Below are 21125 nucleotides of genomic sequence, written 5' to 3' on the forward strand. Positions count from 1 at the left end.
AGAAAGTGGGAGGAAATGAGAAATGGTCCTGTTTGTCTCTAGCCATGGCAGCTGATTGCTTGTGGCTGCAGGTGGTCACAAGTGATTACAAGCTCCAGCACCATCAGCAAATACAGGTTATCAACACTAGACTAAGGGTGCTATCCTGATTCCTGCATAAAATTCCCTTCCTTTTTTTCAATCCAGCTCTTTTTTATTTTGTTATTACCACACAGGTTGGAGTACAGTGGCACCATCATGGCTCACTGCTGCCTTTGCAGCCTCTACCTCCCAGGCTCCAGTGATCCTCCTACCTCAGCCTCCCTCAGACATGTGCCACCACACCTGGCTAAGTTTCTTATTTTTTATTTTTGTAGAGGCAGCATCTTGCTATGTTATCCAGGCTGGTCTCAAACTCCTGGGCTCAAGCAATCCTCCCAGCTCAGCCTCCCAAAGTGCTAGGATTATAGGCGTGAACCACCACACCCAGCCTCATCCAGTTCTCCCAACACCTTCCTATCCCATTTCCAGCATTAAATTTCCCTCCACTTTAAATGCCTAGAATGGTTGTTTACCTAAGACACAGACTGACACACAACTTTCCCTTCTGTCTGATAGAAATTCATCAAAGCCTATCAGTTATCAATACTCTGAGAATGGCTGAAGCAAATTCAAATATTCACAGCTGATCCCCTTTTGGCTGACCCTCTTCCTGGAAGCCATCCCTGTCCATACTCCATACACTGCCCACCTCCCAGCTGAATTTATAGAGTCACTAAGTCTGTGGCATCCCTGACTGCCCGAGCCCTGTTGATCTGCAGTGCTGTATTTCACGTGTGCAGCCCGCTGCATTGCCAGGGCACCTGGCCTCCATGCTGGCATGCCTCGCAATGTGAACTGTCCTTTCCCTTGAGTGGGAACCCCAGAAGTTTGAGCGCAGGCACTGCTGATCCCAATTCCTTGCATGCGTGGCAATGAGCGGGCGCTTACCGAACACTTGGCAGCCCTGTAATGTACCTGTAGCAGAAGCTGGTTTGCATAAATGAGTTTCTCTGCCAGGCCCTTGGTTCAACAAGAGCCCAGGTGGGATCCTCTTTTCACACAATGTGTCCAGAAGCCAACTGATGAGAGTGTGCAAGTGTGCAGAATAAGAACTGAGGGGTGGGCTGAGGCCCGCCCAGGAGGAGGACCTGGGGCGCAGAGACAACAGGAAGACGAGCTAAGGTGCTGGTAGCTTTAATGGGCCTGAGCACCTCTTCTTCACTTTGCCCCTCCTTCCCTACTCTTCCCCTTCCATTCCTGACAGGTCCAGCCTGCCCTATGGCTCTTAAACCACAGCTATCAATCCTTCTGTCCCCTCAGCCGCTCCAGGCGCCTGCGAAGATCCGGGGGCACCTTGGCCCCAGCTGCCAGCAGCTCGCGCAGTCTCTGTTTGGGAGTCTTGGTGAGCACAAAATTGCAGGGGAATGGGCCCTCTTCAAAGGTGACCCGGCAGCTCCGTGTTACTGAATGGTAGCCCTCGGCACTGGCAGTCACCATGTAGTCCCCTGGGGTCAGCAGACGCCAGTAATCCCCGCCCCACGCTGAGGAGAGTGAAGGGCAGGATCAGGAGCTGACCAATGATCCTCAGCTTCTTCCCAAGCCCCCAGCCCTCCAGCCCCTTCCCCTGCCCTCCCAGTCACACATACCCGTTGTCACATCATGGTTAATCCCATCCACGGCAATGACAGCATCAGCAATCCCAAGCTCCGTGTCCTTGTCCCGCACCACTCCCGCAATGCCCATGCGCACCTGTGAGGGAAAAGTTTATCAGAGCCTTTCCCTTTCTGCAGGAGAACGTGACCTTTAGTTAACTTGCTGGCTCTGTTTCCCTGCAAACCTGATCAAAGTGGTAGGTCTACTATGTTCCTAGGTAACAATACTTCTGGCAAATAATACTTATACATATATATTTATATCACATCTGGACTAAGGAAACGTGAAATACCTGGTAGGAAGCCTTATGTTTGGGCTTTCCCAGATTAGTGGGCTTATCTTTGGTAGAACCTTTGCAAGCTCTGCTTATGGAGCCATTACAAGGGATATGAGATCCATGGAACATGAAGCTTCTATGCCAGGACTGTTCCTGCACCTGCCTCACGTGCATCTCTCCTGAGGATAGCTCTGGGACAGTGCCAGGGACCACCACCTAGACTGCAGTGGAGGCTCCTCCCAGCGGCTCTAACACGGATGCCACACTGCTGGCAAACTGCGCTTCCTGTCCTGTGTGCTTCCGAGACAATCTGATGCCAAGCTTAGCCCATGGCCTCTTGTGAGTCTGAATGCTCAGCTGGACCTTAGAAGAACCCCTGGTAGGAGCTATAGCCTAAATGGAGAGCAGGAGGGATTGAGGCAGGCAGGGGGCCACGGGACTTAGATCCAACCTGCTCCAGGTAAGTGAGGAGGGCGTCTTTGTTGTTCTCCCACTCCTGGGGCAATTCACTCTCATGAGGGAACTTGTCACAGGACAGCTCCACAGTGACCTCAAAGCAGTTGGTGTGTAGGTAGCTGAAGTCATTCATGCCTAAGGGTACCACAGACACTGGTACCTAAGCAGGCAGGATAGAGTCCCATCCTCCCACTCCCCTCCCTTCTCTGAGAGACACTTCAGGGTGGGAACTGACACCAGGCTGTCTTATCAGGGCGGGGGGGCGGGGGGGTGGGGGGGTGGGGGGGGCTAACTCCACCCTCAGGCACGTACTCCCAGGGACTGTGTGCCAGTCAGCCCCATTGATGATGTTGCCATACATGGAGAAGTCCTGGCTATGGCAGGGTCGGCGGCTTGTGTCCTGCATGGCCAGATTACTGCCAGCATAGACGGTGCTGAGCCAGCGAAACACAGCATCATCCGGTGTGGGTGTGAGCTCGCGGGCAGCCCAAGGGCTGCGAGTCATGTCGAATGGATAGGACACCACGAGCTCACCCCCATGGAGGTTGGCACTTAGCACAAAGGGGATCCGCTTCATCCACTCGATTACTGCCCGAGTTTCAGGAGCCACCTGGAGGGGGCAGGTCAGGAGGGGCAGGAGACAGAGACAAGGTCCGACCCCCACAGCCCTCCACTGCCACCTTCAGAATACTCACAGTGGCATTGGGCAGGGTATAGTAAGTGGGCAATGGCACATGATGGTTGGGGACGATGTGGGGCACCTGCCCCTCATCCTGTGCTTCCCACAGTGGTGTGTTGAGGTCAGCAAAATTGTGGTTAAGGTCGATGCTCTGGATGTTCCATCGGCCCTCTGCCCAGCCCACCAGCTCTGAGCCCTGCTAGGGAAGGGGCTTGTTCAAGCTGAGCAGGTCCAGGCACCACGGCAGAAGGACAGAATGGCCCTCGTGCCAGGTGGCCTACCCGGCGGTAGGCGATCTCATAGCCATCAGGGTTCATGGAGGGCAGCAAGTGAATGCGCATCTCAGTGAGCAGCCGGGTCACCCGCGGGTTCCCTCGAAGGAACTCATGGCACAGGAACTGCATCAGGAGCAGAAGCAACTCCCGCCCCAGGGCCTCGTTCCCATGCATGCCGGCCACGTAGCGCACCTCAGGCTCCCCTGGGGACACAAGGGGACTTGCAGCTGGCTCATGCCCAGGGCCCTGCCCTGTGCCTACCTCTCCCCACTCCCCCTGCCAGTACCTAGCTCATGCTCCCCAGGCTGGTCCGACATTTCCATCACATACAGCTTCAGGCCCTGGTAGCTCTTCCCGATGCTGTAGATTCGGGTGATGTTGGGGCACTGCTCATTCACCTGCTTCATCAGCTGGTGGGTGGAGTGTAGCATGGCATGAGGCATGGGAGGGGTATGCCCAGGAGCACATCACATGTGCCATGGAAAGACTTAAAAAGTCAGCAGTGGCCCACACAGAGGGGCATTCCAGCATGGTACAGGAGGGGAGCGGCAGCAGAGCAGGGAGTAAGGGGCAGGACAGGCGAGGCGCCATAGTAAGGGAAAGTGGGACGGAGCTCAGGAGAGAAGGCTGAGACATCAGGAGGCAGTGGGGGCACACAAGTGCAGTCACAGCAGGTTGTGCCCCAGTGGGAGGGGGACCTGAGATGGGTGGGCCCTCCTTCCCAGGTCATAGGCGTTATATCTGACCTTCCTCATGGCCTTGTAATTGTGATGCCGAAAGTCCAGAGGATCAGAGGATCCCCACGCAGGGGCCTCAAGGAATAGGTCATTGGGATCTGGTGGAGGTTGAGTTTATGGTTAAGGGCATGTTCACACTGGAAGATGCACCCTGTATCTAGGCCCTGCCCAACCAGCCCTGGCCTGGCTGCCCACCTGAGACCGGACAGGCCAGGATCTCTGCCCGGAGGCAAGATGCGCCTCCCTGGAGCCAGGTCTGGGGCAGCAGGCGAATGAAGCGGGCCACCTGGGGCTCAGGCAGGAGGTTCAGCACTGGAGTTTCTGGATCTGAATTGGCAGGAAATACCTGGGGGCAGCAAGTTATCTGTTGTGGCTGCTCAAACCCCAGAAGTCTGGCCCAGGACCCAGGGAAGAAGCTAAGGCCTCCAAGCTCACTGTCTCCCTACCCCTACTGGGTTCAGCTAGAGCCTTGTACTCTAAGTCAAACATAGACCCCGGCCCACAGCCCCTGCCAATGGGCAGCCCTAGGAGCCCTGCTCTCTGGGTTGGACACAGTTCATTAGACAAGTTTGGCCACATGACTCAGGGGAAGCCAATCCTAGGGCTGGCCAAGACTCCACCCTGTAGCCTGATGTAAAAAGAGGTCCATGAGACGCGGAAGTCAGAGCCATGAGGAGGCAAGAAGTGATGTGGACCAGAGGCCCCAGGCCAGAAGGGGCGTGCCAGAACACAGCCGTACTGTGAAGCAGAACCCACCCTGTGGTGGGATTATCTGGGGAGGATGTGGGCATGTCCCAAAGCAGCTGGCTCCCGAGGGTGCCTGCTGTGTGCCACCCTCCTGACAACAACTCCCTCCTCCTGGGAAGCCTAAGCAGGCATCTATTCTTTGTCCTCAGAGGAGCCTCGGCCTAGCCCGGGCTAGGCACCCAACTCCCAGCATGGAAGGCCCCAGCCACAGTAGGACCACTCACCAAATCCATCCCACTGCTGTGGTTCCTACTGCCCCACCAGGTCCGACTGTCATTGCTGAACTGGACCTTGTACGACGTGACCCAGTCATACCTGTCAGGAGAGGTGGAGAGAGATCATCAGTGCCCCTAGGACTCCCACCCCAGTCCTTTGTGTCTGCCCATGACCTCCTGATGTAGGGTTAGCCTGCCTCACCTCCAGACAGAGTTCCTGCCCTGTGTAATAACACCCGAGAAGCGGGTGGGGTGCCCAGCATCCACCTGAAACCATGGATTGGCATCCTGCTCCTCAGCACACCAGGCTCCGTCATATAGATCACCATCCTCCAGGCCTGACTGCAGACGAAGGACATGGTGCTCAGGCCCAGGTGGACAGAGTGGGGTAGGCCAGGACAGAGAGGGAGTAGGAGAGAAGCTCCCAGGGGCTGCCTTCCCTACCCTGAGACCAGGGCTCTGATCCAGGATTACTGACCTGGATGTTGAGCCGTCCTCGGTGTGGTCCAAGACCAAAGGACTGGCTGCTGGATGCCTCAAGCCGACTATCTGAAACTCGCAGGGACTCCAGACCCAAAGGAGGACAGCCTGGGCCGGAGATGGAGCAGTGAGACAGGACCAGAGGGAGGGTAACCAGGGCAGATGGGAAGCTGAGCCTAAGCTTGCTCTTGTGCTAGGCAAGCAGGGGGCATGCCCATGCCCATGAGGCCAGGAACTGTGCTGGTAAAGTGCCCCAGGGGCTGCACGTCTGGGCAGGGCCCTTGAGAGGCAGTACCTGGTTCTTGTTTCTCATGGGAGTTGAGGGACCCTCCTGGACTGGAGGTCACAAGGGGCTTGGCAGTCACCAGGGGTGTGGGGTGAGTTAGCTTCCTCCGCTTTTTCATAATGATCTTTTTCTTCTTGATAACTCGAATCCGGACATGTTGTTCTGAGGTCCCTTGAGGTCCAAGAGGCACAGCATGGGGGAAAGGAAGAATGGTGAAACCCTGGATGGAAAGATCTGCCAGCCCAAGAAGACGTGAGAGCCCACAGCAGGCTCTAACAGCCTAGGCTGACATCAAAGGTCTGCAATCTGACCCCAATCTGCCCCTCCAGCCACTTCCTTAGCTCCTCCTTCTCCTCTCTGAGGTGACTACATGCTTGGCTAGCCTCTCGCCTGGCCCTCTAACCCAAGGGAAAGTTGCACCCGGCCTCTAGAAACTGTTTGGTTGCTCCAAAGAGCTGAGTCTGGCACTTTACCTTCAGGCCTTTGCACTAGCCACCTTCTCCCCTGTAATACTACCCCTTGCCTCTGACTTTTTTCACCTATTCCCATTCTTCCTTTGCATCTCAGCCCAGATGCCTTTCCAAGGAGGCTTTCTTAGCTCCAGACTAGGCATCGTGCCCCAAAGCCCCGAGCCGCTTCCACTGTTGTATCTGCCCTCTGGGCTCAGATGGCCTGTCCTGGAATCCATGTCTGCCTGGGTGCAGAGGCATTCGGGGCTGGGCTTGTCCTCCTGCCCACCCTTCCACACAAAGCTCTGTACTGGGCAGGTGTGGGGGGTACCCATCCAAGCTCCACAGCTGCCTCCAGAACAGGCTGCCCATTTCCACATCTGGTACCCTGTGCTTTTGCCCTCTGCTTCCTTCTTGGCAGTTCCCCCACCCACCCCCACTTTCCAGACTCTCTTGACTCGGGGACATCACCCTTCAGGACCCACCTCCACTTGCCTCCCTCCTCTAGAAGCCCCTGAGTGCCATCCGCTTGCGCTCCTCCTCTCCCATCCCACATCTGGGAATCTGGGAGGTCAGGCTGCCTTCCTCTCTCTGCCCCATCCTCCCGGCAGCCTCAGCGAGGGGCTCTCCCTCCTTTCCTTTTGTTCCTTCTCTCCAGATCTCGCCTTCAAACTCTCCTACACAGTCTTGCTCTGCACCTTGAGAGCTTTTGCCCCTCTGTCTCCCCTCCTGCCGGCTCTGGCCTGTTTCCTCTGGTGAAACGGGAAGGTTTGGGGTTTGGAAGAGGCAGCATCCCACTGGCGCCTGTCCTGGGACTGCCTACTAGGTCTGGCTGGGAAGCGGGGCTGCCGAGTCAGCAGCCATTGCTCTAAGCAGGGAGTGAGTGTGAGTGTGTGTATGTATGTGAGTGTGAGTGCGCGCGCGCGCGCGTGTCTGTGAGAGAGCGCGTGTGGGTGCGAATGTGCGTGTGGGGGGTGTGAGTTGCGTGTGTGTGTGCGTGTGCGCGCATGTGTTGGGGAAGGGTCGCCCCGTGGGGCAGGGGACGGGGCAGCCGGCTTGCGGGGGAGTGGGCTGGAGTTCGGGGAACTCACCGTTAGCCGTCCCCGCGGGCAGCTGTGCGGGTCTGCTAGGCGGGGTCGGAATCGAGCCCGGGACCTCGGTGGTCGCGGGCGGCGCGAGGCCCAGCACCGAGTTCCCGGGCGCCCCCAGAGCCGGGCCGACGGCCGGCGCGAAGGCAAATAGGAGCAGGAGCGCCCACATGGCGGGGAGAGAGTGGCAGGGGCGCGCGGACCGCGGCGGGCGGTGGGTCGGTCTCTTCCTGCCGAGTGCGCCGAGCCCCCCGCCCCTTCCTGCCCCCCGCCCCTCGCAGCCTCCTGCCCGCCCACAGCCCGCGGTCCGCCTCGGACCTCGGAGAGGAGGAGAGGGCCGGGAGGCACGGGCGGGGCTGAGCTCCGAGGGGGCCGCCCGGGGTCTCAGGACCGCTGACCCTGCCCTATCCTCTCCGCCGTCTGGGGCTAACCAGCCTCACTGGCGCGCTGCGCCTTTATAGTCTGCAAAGCCCACACTGAGGAGAGCAAAGATCACCTGGTGGCCATCTAGCCGACCATCGGGAGGCAAAGACCCTTATCTGAGAAATTCAAAATGGCCCTTCCCTATGATCTAAAGCCACATCGGGTACCAGGCTACCTTCCCAAGAATGTGTAAGTAACTAGATTTTCTGTACATCTCCGGAATGCGTGCATGTCCAGACCCATTGTGCAACATTTGCTGACATCAAGGCACCAAAATATAGACAAATGTAACCATTTACATGAGCTAAGTGACCGATGTGGTCCAAATTACCCCTCAGTTCCCCTGAGGGAACTCACTCCTCTTGCTGAAGCGCCCGCTGCGCTCTGCTGCACCGTCCTTTCCGTCTAATAAAACTTTCCTTTTCAGACCTATACTGTTGTTGGTAAATTCTTTTACCACCCGAGAGCCAACCACTTCCCGGTTCCGGGGCTCTGACACCTTGCCTGGCATCTTGGTGGCCCCTACCAGGACTTTACTGGGATTTCCCTCTTCCTTTTTCTCCCTGCTTCTTTCCACGGTCCTTTTCTTTACTCTTGGGAACTGACAGTTCCTGGTGGAGGCAGCTCTTCCGTAGGATTCTGAACCCTAGAGAAGGGACACCTGGCTGTCCTTGACTTGGGGGTGAGGGACTGGCCAGGGATCTTTTCTGTTTTCGGACTGCCAGTGAACCCGCTTGAGTTCTCATTGTCAATTGACAGTTTCTGGCCAAGAGCCAACCCCCCAGTGTTACCCCAAGGCTAAGACAAAAGAGCTATTGCCTGTCAGGGTGGCAAGGCCATTTCATTTTAACACTCTGTAAGCCTTGTCCTGGAAGCAGCTATCTCAGTTCTACACAGGGACCCCTCAGGGATCTTGCCGTTCCTTGTCTAAACCCAACATGGGTTCAATTAATTCAGTTCTATCCAACTCATCCTCGGATTGCCTCCTTAAAAATGGTCCTATTGGTCCCATTTTGACCCACAAACTCTTAAAAGTACTCATACAAGACTGGGCATAATGGCTTATGCCTGTAACCCCAGCACTTTGGGAGGCTAAGGCAGGCAGATCACCTTAGGTGTGGAGTTCAAACCAGCTTGGCCAACATGGTGAAACCCTGTCTTTACTAAAAATACAAAAATTGACCAGGCATAGTGACTCATACCTGTAATCCTAACACTTTGGGAGGCCAAGGAGGGTGGATCACCTGGGGTCAGGAGTTCCAGATAAGCCTGGCCAACAAGGTGAAACCCTGTCTCTACTAAAAATCATTTTTAAAAAGTAGCCAGACGAGGTGGTGGACACTTATACTCCCAGCTACTCAGGAGGCTGAGGCAGGAGAATCGCTTGAACGTGGGCAGAGGTTGCAGTGAGCCAAGACCAAACTATTTCACTCCAGTCTGGGAAAAAAAGTAAAACCCTGTCTAAAAAATAATAATAATAATTAGCTGGGCATGGTGATGTGCACCTGTAATTCCAGCTACTTCACAGGCTGAGGCGGGAGATTCCCTTGAACCCAGGAGGTGGAGGTTGCAGTGAGCTAAGATGGCACCACTGCACTCCAGCCTAGGCAAAAGAGCAAGACTCTGTCTCAAATATACATATACATAGATATATAGAGAGAGTAATATTTCTTGGATTCAATACAAGCTCCCCAATCAATAGTTGGCCAATTAATGAAACTTTGGATTGCAAGTTATTTTACAACTTAAATGATTTTTTGCTGGAACGTTGGAAAGGATTCAGAGGTCCCATATGTTCAGGTCTTTCTGGCTGTATCCCCAACCCCAAAATCACATAAAAATTGTCATGTGTGCTTCCAGGACACTTCCTCCCTTCCTGATTCCGATGCCTTAAATGATCCTTCCTTTTGCCTATTACACATTCCTCAACCTGCTCGATCTTCACCTACACCCTCTCCATCTGCTCCAGTCCATCCTCCCAACCACATACCCAAATACTTTCTTCCCTTCATATGCTCTCATGGGATTCACATATGCTACTACTATAGAGTCCTCAGAAAAATCCCCAAAATATTCTGCCTCTCCCTGAGGTGGCTAATGAAAATTTGGGAACAAGCCGAGTTCATGTCCCTTTTCTGATCACGTCTGATCTTTTGCAAATTCAATCCAAGTTGGGTTTATTTAGTCAGGATCCCCCTAAGTTCATTCAAGAATTTTGGACTGTAACTGTTGCCTTTGGTTTAACCTGGCATGAGGTATTTGTGGTATTAACTCCCTGCTGTTCCCACACACACACACACACAAAATCATGCATGTGATCTTTAGCGTGGGCAGATGAAGCTCATGCTCCCAATCCTAATAATAGAGCCGGGCAGAAGTTGTTCCCAACATAGAACCTATTGGCAATATCGGGCCATCAATGCTGGCCCAAACAGAGGTGGGGGCACACAGGATCATATGGTAACTTATCTGTTGGAAGGAATGAAAAACGCTATTATGTAATAAAATCTATTAATTTTTCTAAATTATAAAAAATAATAATTTTGTATGTATGGAACTATCTGAAAGCCCTACCCTTTTCCAAGCTAGACTAGTGAAGGCCGTGCATAATTACACACATTGAAACCACAGTGGCTCATGCCTGTAATCCCAGCACTTTGGGAGTCAGAGGTGGGTGGATTATCTGAGGTCAGGATTTGGAGACAAGCCTGGCCAACATGGTGAAACCTTGTCTCTACGAAAAATACAAAAATCTGTGGGCATGAAGGCGCACACCTGTAATTCCTGCCTTTTTAACACTTACATGTTCAGTTTACAGGGATTCCATCTACGGATGACCATGCACTCCCAATACCAGCCTGCAACAGCAACTTCCCTTTTTGTGGGGCCTCTTGATGGAATCTGGTCTTCCTCCATGAACAAGTTTTTTATGACCCTTCATTACGTTCATGACAGAAAACAAGAAAAGAAAAAAATGCAACTTATCCTTTCAATGCCCCTTTTCAGCAGGAAGCAGCCAGACAGACGGGACACTCCTCTTCACTGTGCCATTTTCCCTTTCTTGGGATCCTAGCAGACAAGTAGACATGAGCATGGAGAAATGCAAAGGGTCGAAGATTTGCCCAAAGTATTTATTGGAGGAAAATGAGGAGAGCAAGGATCACCTGGTGGCTATCAAGCAGACCATCAAGAGGCCAAGCCCCTTATCTGAGGAACTGAGAATGGCACTTTCCTATTATCTAAAGCCAAATCCGGTACCAGGCTTCTTTCCCTTTTATTTATTTATTCATTTATTTATCTATTTATTTATTTTTGAGATGCAGTTTCACTCTTGTTGCCCAGGCTGGGGTGCAATGGTGAGATCTCAGCTCACCACAACCTCCACCTCCCAGGTTCAAGAGATTCTTCTGCCTCAGCCTCTCTAGTAGCTGGGATTACAGGCAAGTGCCACCAGGCCTGGCTAATTTTGTATTTTTTAGTAGAGACAGGGTTTCTCCGTGTTGGTCAGGCTGGTCTTAAACTCCCAACCTCAGGTGATCTGCCCACCTCAGCCTCCCAAAGTGCTGGGATTATAGGCGTGAGCCACAGCACCTGGCCTTTTCCCTACAATTTCTATATTTCTCCGGAATGCATGCATGTTGAAACCCATTGTGCAACCTTTGCTGTCATCAAGGTACCAAAATGTCTACAAATGTAATCATTTACTACGACCTACATAACTAATGTGGTCAAAATTCCTCTTCAGTTCCCTGCAAGGGAGCTCAGGCCTCTCTTGCTGAAGCACCCCACTGTGCTCTGCTGCAGAATTCTTTCCATCTAATAAAGCTTTTCAAACCTATACTGCCATTGGTAAGTTCTTTCACCACCCGGCAGCCAACCACTCTCGGCTGCCGCTGCCGGGCTCCGACACCCAGCCTGGCACACAGCATTTCACTTAGCCCTTCGAGGCCCCCAGCCCTCAGCGGACATCTACTTTGTACTATGCACTGTGCCAAGAGTTTTACACGTGGCCTCTCAATCAAACTTCATTTTACAAACTGGTAAACTGAGGCTCAGAGCGGCCTATTGACTTGGGCCAGGTAGCAAAGCTGAGAACTTTGGAAAGGAAACTACAACCCGAGAGGAAAACTATTCAGAGCCAGAGGCCCCTGGCGGGCGGGTGGGACAAAAGGGGGAAAGAGTGAAAGGAAAATGAGGCGGCGGGGGACCCGGGGCGAGGGGAGAAGGCTGGTCCAGGAATCCGCCTGAAAGACAATCCGGGGGCCTAACCAGAGGCGGTGCAGCGGCGCTTCCCATCCCCACCAACCATCACCAACCCGGGCCCCGCCCCTCCTCTCCTTTCCCTTCCCTCCCCTACTCCTTTGCTCACTCACCCGGCTGCCACGTCCCGTCCCAGGATTACATAACCCGGGGAGAGAAGCGGGAGCGATAGCCCGCGGGCTTGGGCTGGGGTGGAAGAGCCAAGGCTTGACGCGCGCCCTGACCTCCTCTCCAGCTCCTCGCTCTCCTCCCGTATTGTCCTCGGGGAGCCGGCAGCCCGGGGTCTTTATTCGGGGGGGGTTGCCCCACATCCGGAGATGCCCTTCCCGTCCTCCCTCCAAGGACCCCTTTGGACCCTCCATTCCTGGTCGCCTCCTCAGAAGAAAGGAAGCGCGTCCAGGGGTGTGCCTTTGGCCAGCGCTTGGCCTTTGCAAAGGGCCCTCCAGGGAGATGCTACCATCCCCACGAGAAGCGAGAAGTGCTGCCAAGAAGCAGCCGGGAATCCTCTGGTGTGTTTGGGGCCCTGCGGAATTTTTTTTTTTTTTTTGCGGGGCCACTATCTATATAAATGATTTGAATTACCCAAAATCAGCGTGTCAGCACCATTCTGGCGGCCCAGCCCAGAAAGAAACAGCGCGCCGCAGTCTGGGACTGCGGCCCACTACCCCATAGGCACGAGTCCTGGAGCTCCTTGAGGCATCTGGTCTGCCCCACTTGAGCCGGGTAAAGGGATAGAGAACCCCCGAAAGGGAGTGACCCCACAGGGCCCACGTGCAACTGGGTCCCGCCTCGGAGCAACCCGCCTTGATGGCGCTGCCGGTTCCCAGGCAATGGATGGGAGGACAGCGAGATGTTAAGGGAAGCGCTGCACAGCCGGGAATCACTGGGCGCCGGGTGGGGGCAGAAGAGCAGCGCCAAAGCTTCCCGGAGGTGGGAGGCCGCGGTCTGAACAGGTTCTGAGGGCTGCTAAGCCTCCCGCCAAAGCCCCATCTGGCCACCTCCAGGTCTCTGGTTCCCATGCCTATCCATGCCTCGCAGGGGTGTGGGAAGGAAGGATGGGGCACAAGAAACAGGACATCTCAGCCTCCGGAAGCCTCCACCCCCTCGAAGCCGTTTCCCACACAGTAGCCAAATTGGGTCAAGTTTCTCCAGGCTTAAGTCCCCAGTGGGTTCACCTGCAAGGTCTTCATGACCAAATTCTTCCTGCCACGCCTTTCCCACTCCATCTGCCTCCCTATCCCCTGGCTCCCATCCCTCCGGTCACACCGGCATTCTAGCTGCTCCTCCCATGCACCACTAGTCTGCTGGCCTTTTCGCTTGTGCATGGAGTTTGCCTTCTCAGCCAGATTTCCTTTCAATATCACCTGCTCCCAAAGGCTTTCCCTGACTACCCTGACTAAAGCATGCTCTTTCACTTGACACACTCTATCCTCCCACGGTTTAAATTATTGTCTTCATGGCACTCAACATTGCAGTGACCTTGATTCACTTATGTGTTGGCTGTTCAGGTTCCCCTGCCCCCAAAAGAAGAACTTTGTACCCAAATTTCCACAGTTGCACCTCAGAGCCTAGAACAGTACCTGGTCCCTAGTCAGCTCTCATAAAGTGTGTGTATAATATATTCAAGGCCAGAGGGGACAAAGCAAGGCTGAAAGGACCTCCCCAACCATGCCAGAGTTTGCGGGAGAGGACAGGGCAGGCTATGAAGTGGAAGATGAGCTCCCAAAGTGACTGGGGTGAAGCAGCTGGCAATCTTTTAGGGGACAGATCTGCAGGATTCTCCACCTCTTGTGTCTCCTGCACCAACCCCCCCTCCCCCCGCCCCCGCCATTTCCCTTCCCACCATCGCACTCCCTGCCTCTCTGCCCTATTGCAACACTTAGGACCCCTTGGTTCCTTGCTGTGCCTCCTGAGTCCTGCAGCCCCTTCTCACACCACTCTGCCCTCCCAGCCCTGCTGCTGCCACTGGCCCCTACCACTGGCTACCTGGGGCTGCAAAGGTGCAAGTGGCAGGATCTGGAGGTGATGGCTCCAGGAGCAGAGGGGCAGGTTTGCACCCAGGAACCTGCACAGCCAGATCTTGTCCACTAGGAGTCAGGTAGAAGATCTTTCATGGCCTCGCTAGGCACAACTGAGAAGGACTGCGTAGCGGCACCTTCCTAAAAGGGATTTTAATGTAAGGGGTGAGCTAGGAATCTCCTGCCAGCTCCGTGGTGTGGTTAGGTGGCTAGAGCGGGAGAGGATAGGTGACTCTGGTAGCACACAGGCTTCATTTCACATCCCACTTCTGCCATGGATTTTGTTTGGCTATCCTTGGGCAGTAGTTTCACCTCCCCGAGACTTAGTTTCCTCATCTGTAAAATGGGAACCACACCCCCTTCCCAGGGATGCCGTGATGATAAAGTGAGATAATACAGGGTCGTAGGGGGCTTCTAGATTAATCAGATAAATTACAGGTGGGGAAAACAGGGCAATACAGCCCTCTTACTCCTGCATACTTAGATGGAATAAAACAGTATCAAGGAAAAGAAAGGACGCTGTGTGTCTAGCTGCACAAATAATGAAGAAATAGAATCTACTGCCTGCCTGTGCCTCTAATCTCCTGTGCCTGGATGCTAAAGCAGAACTCGTTTCCTGCTAGGTGCTCTCCCTGTGATGTAGGTGAGCATTGATGGAGCATCACATGGCAGCAGGATGCACAGGGTGGCATCTCTCCACACACCCATTCTCCCCTCATCACTGTCCATTCCAGCTTTCTCTCCTATATACATCAAGGTATTTGAGAGCCATGCTCCACAAAGTGTGGTTGAAGACCAGCAGCAGTGGCATCCCCTGGGAACCTGTTAGAAATGCAGAACCGGCTAGGTGCAGTGGCCCATGCCTGTAATCCCAGCACTTTGGGAGGCCGAGGCAGGTGGATCACCTGAGGTCAGGAGTTCAAGACCAGCCTGGCCAACATGGTAAAACCCCATCTCTACTAAAACTACAAAAATTAGCCAGGCATGGTGGTGGGTGCTTGTAATCCCAGCTACTCAAGAGGCTGAGGCAGGAGAATCGCTTGAACCCGGGAGGCGGAGGTTGCAGTGAGCTGGGATGGCACCACTGCACTCCAGCTTGGGAGACAGAGCAAGACTCCATCTCAAACAAAACAAAACAAAACAAAACAAATCTGCATTTAAACAAGACCCCCAGAGGATTCAACCCCAGGAGATACATATGCATATTAAAGGCTGAGAAGCACTAGGTGGAGGTTGGAGGCTGAGAGCATCTCCACTTAAAATGCAGGAGATTCACAACTTTCTGAGTCTTATCCCTGGTATTTGATGCTGTCACTGGTCATTTTATCTTAAACCACAAGAGTATATCCATGTAAGTTTAGGGAGTTCGTCTTTCATTCATCCCGGGAAGGTATATTCCTGATCTCCACAGCATCACTGTCTGTTAATTTGTTCTTTGTAACTAACTCATTTTTATTAAAACAGTACAAAATATTTTGGTTTGGTTTCTGTGAGTTTTTTTTTGATACAGTGTCCTGCTCTGTTGCCTAGGCTAGAGTGCAGTGGTATAATCACAGCTCACTGCAGCCTCAAACTCCTGGGTTCAAGCAATCCTCCCACCTCAGCCTCCCAAGTACCTGGGGCATGTCACCACACTCAGCTAATTTTTACCTTTTTTTTTTTTTTTTTTTGTAGAGACAAGATGTCGCTATGTCATCCAGGCTACAAGATAGTTTTAATTTTTATTTCAATAGCTTTAGGGGTCCAAGGGGTTTTTGGTCACAAGGGAGAATTGCATATTGATGAAACCTAAAATTTTAGAGCATCCATCACCCAAGGAGCATACCCTGTATGCAATACATAGGTTTTTATCCATCACCCCCCATTTACCCTCCCCCTTCTGAGTCTCCATTGTCCATTATACTATTCTGTATACTATTCTGTACGCCTTCCCATACCCACAGCTTAGCTTCCATTTATAAGTGAGAACATACGGTATTTGGCTTTCCATTCCTTAGTTACTTCACTTAAAATAATGACCTCCAGTTCCATCCAAAAAACATTATTCATTTTTTATGGCTAAGTAGTATTCCACGGTGTGTGTGTGTGTGTGTGTGTGTGTGTGTGTGTGTGTACATATATTACACTTTATTCAATCATCAGCTGATGGACACTTAGGTTGGTTCCATATCTTTGCAATTGTGAATTGTGCTGCAATAAACATATGCATGCAGGTGTCTTTTTGATATAATAACTTCTTTTCCTTTGGGTAAATATCCAGTAGTGAGATTGCTGAATTGAATGTAGATCTACGTTTAGTTCTTTGAGAAATCTCCATACAGTTTTCCGTAAAGGTCCAGGCTGCAATATAGTTTTAAAGGTAAATCACATTTAGGCTTGCAATGGAAGAGTCTGCTGTATGCCTTTCCCAAGCCAGGCACTTGTAATTCTTTTTTGTTATTTCTCCTGCATTTATCTCTATGCTGAGATTTCTTGCTATTTCCTTTTTTCCTTTCTTTTTTCTTTTTTCTTTTTTTTTTTTTTTTTGAGACAAAGTCTCACTCTGTCACCCAGGCTGGAGTGCAGTGGCACAATCTCAGCTCATGGCAACCTCCACCTCCCGAGTTCAAGCAATTCTCCTGACTCAGCCTCCTGAGTAGCTGGGAATTACAGGCGCCTGCCACCACACCTGGCTAATTTTTGTATTTTTAGTAGAGAGAGGGCCTTTACCATGTTGGCCAGGCTGGTCTCAAACTCCTGATCTCAGATGATTCACCTGCCTCAGCCTCCCAAAGTGCTGGCATTATGGGTGTGAGCCACTGTGCCCGGCCTTTTTAAAAAAAAAAAAAAAAAAATTCTTTCTCTGTTGTCTAGTCTGGAGTGCAGTGGCAAGATCTCAGCTCACTACAACCTTTACTTCCCAGCTCAAGTGATTCTTGTACCTCAACTACCCTAGTAGCTGGGATTACAGGTGCCTGCCACCATGCCCAGCTAATTTTTGTATTTTTAGTAGAGATGGGGTTTCACCATGTTGGCCAGGTTGGTCTTGAACTCCTGGCTTCAAGTGATCTGCCCGCCTCAGCCTCCTAAAGTGCTGGGATTACAGGTATGAGCCACAGTGCCTGGCTATTTCTTGATTTTTCTATATGTAGTTGTTATCTGTGGATTTTCTGCTAAAGAATTAAGGAATTAGCTTTTCTACCACCCTCCCCTCAATACACACATCCAGACACACAAACGTATACTCCCTCCTTCCATCTTCAGTAAAGATAAACCACCATTTGGAATCAATATTCAGTGCTTTTGTTATGACCATGTAAATATTATGTTTAACTTTTTGTGCTACCTGGAATTAGTAATTACTTTGTTCTTATTATTTGCCTAGTTTTCTAGGCACCAATCACTAATCCAACCCCAAAGTTTCCAGTGTAACCAAATATTTACTCAATATATCTAAACATAGCTAATGATCAGTCAATTTCATTTTTCTCCCGAGACATCACTCCTGGAGCACGTCTTCTGGTTCAAGCCGGGTTGGTTACTTTCTTTACTTAGGGGTACAGTTGACATCCCAGGCCTTTCTCATCATTGAACCTTTTCTGTGTTTAATCTCATTTATTGAATGCCATATTGCTCTCTTTCTTAGTTTAATTATTTGTTTTGCTTAAGCACATCCTCCAGTAGTTTTCTAAGAAAGGGTAATACAAGGTCAAAGTTTTGAGACCTTTTGTTGTTGAAATGTCATTATTCTACCCTCCCAATTAATAATGGTTTTGACATTTACATTTCTATATTGGAAATCATTTTGAGGGCATTGATTGTCTTCCAACTACCCAGTATTGGTGTTTAAAAGTGTGATATCATTCTGGCTTCGGATGCAATGTATGTGATCTTTTTATTTGGTAGAAGCTCTTAGGAGTGTCTTTTTATCCCTGGTAATATGAATTTCATCATATGCCTTGGTGTTAGCTAGCCCAACTTCCTTTATTGTGCTGTGAATTGGTGGAAATTTATGGTCTAGAAAATCATGTCCTTCAATTCTGAAGAGTCTCTTGATTTTTAAAAAATTTTCACCTTCTGGCCAGGCATGATAGCTCACACCTGTAATCCTAGCACTTTGGAAGGCTGAGTTGGGTGGATCACCTGAGGTGAGGAATTCAAGACCAGCCTGGCCGGCATGGTAAAATCCTGTCTCTACTAAAAATACAAAAATTAGCCAGGCGTGGTGGTGAGCGCCTGTAATCCCAGCTACTTAGGAAACCGAGGGAGGGGAATTGCTTGAAGTTGGAAGGTGGAGGTTGCAGTGAGCCAAGATAGTGTCATTGCATTCCAGCCTGGGCAACAAGAACAAAACTGTGCTCCAAAAAAAAAAAGTTTTTCTCCTGAGAGCACTCCCTCAATAAACCATGTGTATAAGAATCCCCATCTCAGGCTCTGCTTTTAGTAATTATGATCCATTCATATAGTTTAAATATTTGTCCAAATCTTATTCTGAAATATGATATAATCCCCAGTGTTGGAGGTAGGGCCTGATGGGAGGTGTTTGGGTCATGGGTTGGATCCCGACATGCTTCTCAGGTCTGTATGTCCAGGAATGCAAATGTGTGGATGCATCCAGGGTTGATCAGGCTCAGCTTATTGGCAATCTTAAACCTTAATGCTTCTTTACAAATACAATTGGAACTTAATACACAGACACACACAGACAAAAAAAATTCTGGTATCTTCTGTTATACCCTTTCCCATTATGGACAAATTTACCCCTAAAGCCCAGTTACTGGATAAGCAAAAAGAGCCAGAGCAAGGACAATCAGTCGATGGTCCCTAGGGCTGGTGACATTGGTTCTGTGGGCTGCAAAGCCCACTTGCACCAAAGAGATCAGGGCCACAAGGCCTGAGTCTTTGGGCAAGGCCTGCTGGAGGCAGATATACAGTCTGATTCTTGTTCTGTCTCCTCCTCTCCTAGGGGCTGTATGGCCACTGTCTCCCCTTTTGACACCCCTACCTGTTTTCCTTCAACGTATGATATGTTGACAAAGATTAAGTTCTCTTGATTAGGACACATTTCCACTCTTGCCTCTCAAGTCACGAAACTGAGATGTGCTGGAACCCCTGTGGCCACCACTCATTTACAAATCATCAGTGTATTGTGATCTACTGATAATCCAGGTGACCAAGCCCTTCACTGGATGTTTATTTTCCTTACATCCATTCTCAGAGTGCAACCTTAACCTCTAATCTGGGGCTACTAGGTCACAGTCCACTTAGGTTCATGTCCTCTACCTCATTTCTGGAACCCCAGTATACATAATACCTCCTATAAACTGTAGTGCTTAGAACACCTGAATGGCCACCTCCTTTCCCATCCCCATTTAGCAGGTTATGTGGGAGCCTGGTGGAACTGCAGGCCTGAAAAATCCCCAGAAGGGCCCATGGGGAAGAGAGCTGGGGACAGAGATATTGAATGACCTGCCCCTGAACATGCAGCTCTGAAAACTCACAGGAAGAAGAAAGCAGATCTCACTCCCTTGGACAGATGCCCAAGTAGTAATGGGGTTAGAGTGCCTTCCTGACAACTCAGATCCCCAAGGGAGGGCCCTAGGGCAGAGAATCAGCAATAGCAAGAGGATGAGTCTTAGTTCTCAGAAATCTCTGACTTCCCAGCCAAGCCCTACCTTGGCCACCAGCTGCTTATGAGGCCAGAGCAGCAGCAGCAGCCCCCTCCATACCCCAGGGCCCCACCTGGCAACAGGTCACAATGCCCCAGGTACCCTCCTAGAATGCTGACCAAAGTGGGAGCAGGTGAGGAGGGTTTGGTGGGTGAGTTTAGTGGATGGGGAGACTCCTCAGGAGCCTAATTCCCCACTCTGAGCCTACCCTTGTGTCTACCAGGGCCCTACCCCTTCCTCCATTCTCACTTCTATGATCTCTTTTAGGACTAGCTCTTCCTGTTACCTCCACCTCTCTCCATGACCCAGCTCTGTTTACCCAGACCCAAAGCCCTTGCAGATTTGATCCCAGTTCCTCCCAGGGGTCTGGATGCTGGGGAGGGGTCGTGTCATCCAGTGCATGTCCCCCTGGGGCTCTAGCTGGGCCCAGCTCCTGGACAGTGTCCTAGGGCTGGGGGCACTAGGGATGACAATCCAGGCAGTCTTTTCCACAACTGGCCCAGCCCTACTGCTGCTGCTATTGCTAGTCAGCTTCCTCACTTTTGACCTGCTCCATAGGTAAGTGGACAGCAGCCTGGCAGGTGGGCAGTCCAGTGGACAATTTTCCTAAGCCCTCTCTCTCCGCAGGCCCACAGGTGGCACACGGCCACAGCACAAACTTCTCACCAGGGGCCAGAGTCAGGGGGCCGGTGAGGGTCCAGGACAGCAGGAGGCTCTACTTCTGCAAATGGGGGCAGTGTCAGGACAACTTCACCTCCAGGATGTGCTGCTGCTGCTGCTCTTGGGACTTGGCTTGCTCCTGAGAGCCTATGGCATGCCCTTGACCCTGCTTGGCCTGGCCTTCTGCCTCCATCCTTGGGCCTGAGAGCCCCTCCCAAAAACAGTGTCCTTCAAATATACAATGGCCATCCTCCTTCCTCAGGCCCCGTTTTCTCCTTCCTGGCTGGGCAGGTGGGACATTACCCCTTTCTTCCCAGCCTGAAACTCACAGGACCTCCAGTCCCATAACATAGGTATTGGATACCTGGGTCTGAGTCTTGGGGCAGCAAGAGAAGGCAGGATACGAGCCAGGGAGCCCGGGGAAGGATGTGGCAGCTATCTCAGAGCCTGTGGGTTTGGGGCAGCCACTCTGGCCTCTTCTGTGGTTCTAGAGAATGAAGATCCAGACAGAAAGACTTGTAAGAGAACAGGGTGGAAGCGGGTAGATATCAGCCAGCAGGGAAAGCAAGGAAGGGTCAGGCATCCAGGGAGGGCTTTCCATGAGAAAGCATGATAAGTACACCTGCACGGCTCCGAGGATCCCCTGCCAGCCTGGACGGTCCATGCAGAGGGACTTGGGTGGGCCTCACACCCTGCAGAGGCTCCTCTCTTGGCAGGACCCCACCCTAGCCCGGGTCACAAAGGGGCTCCTCT

The 21125-nt window shown here is 51.8% G+C and overlaps 2 protein-coding genes across 5 annotated transcripts; one reads left to right on the forward strand and one right to left on the reverse strand.

Annotated features, from left to right (window-relative positions):
• Positions 1-171: 171 nt before the first annotated feature.
• Positions 172-21048, reverse strand: CPXM1 (carboxypeptidase X, M14 family member 1). 4 transcript variants are annotated; one of them, XM_035302783.3, is made up of 15 exons: positions 20995-21048; positions 20737-20859; positions 5836-5997; positions 5539-5648; positions 5263-5402; positions 5070-5160; positions 4294-4444; positions 4108-4196; positions 3648-3771; positions 3368-3564; positions 3103-3285; positions 2720-3017; positions 2403-2542; positions 1668-1770; positions 172-1562 (listed from the first exon to the last, which is right to left on the reverse strand). In XM_035302783.3, exons 3-15 carry the CDS (start codon positions 5942-5944, stop codon positions 1321-1323), a joined length of 1977 nt encoding a protein of 658 aa, XP_035158674.3. In that variant the 5' UTR covers positions 5945-5997; positions 20737-20859; positions 20995-21048; the 3' UTR covers positions 172-1320. The 4 variants fall into 4 exon arrangements, with proteins under 4 accessions (XP_035158674.3, XP_078227330.1, XP_002806804.4 ...); XM_078371204.1 differs by having other exon boundaries at positions 20737-21048; XM_002806758.6 differs by lacking the exons at positions 20737-20859; positions 20995-21048 and adding an exon at positions 7367-7590 and having other exon boundaries at positions 3103-3282.
• Positions 19844-20629, forward strand: C5H20orf141 (chromosome 5 C20orf141 homolog). Its single transcript, XM_035302786.3, is given in 3 exon segments — positions 19844-20119; positions 20121-20270; positions 20340-20629. Coding segments are annotated over 3 exon segments (495 nt in total). The 5' UTR covers positions 19844-20012; the 3' UTR covers positions 20578-20629.
• Positions 21049-21125: the final 77 nt, after the last annotated feature.

Source organism: Callithrix jacchus, chromosome 5, assembly GCF_049354715.1.
Source record: "Callithrix jacchus isolate 240 chromosome 5, calJac240_pri, whole genome shotgun sequence".
NCBI classification, from domain to species: domain Eukaryota; kingdom Metazoa; phylum Chordata; class Mammalia; order Primates; family Cebidae; genus Callithrix; species Callithrix jacchus.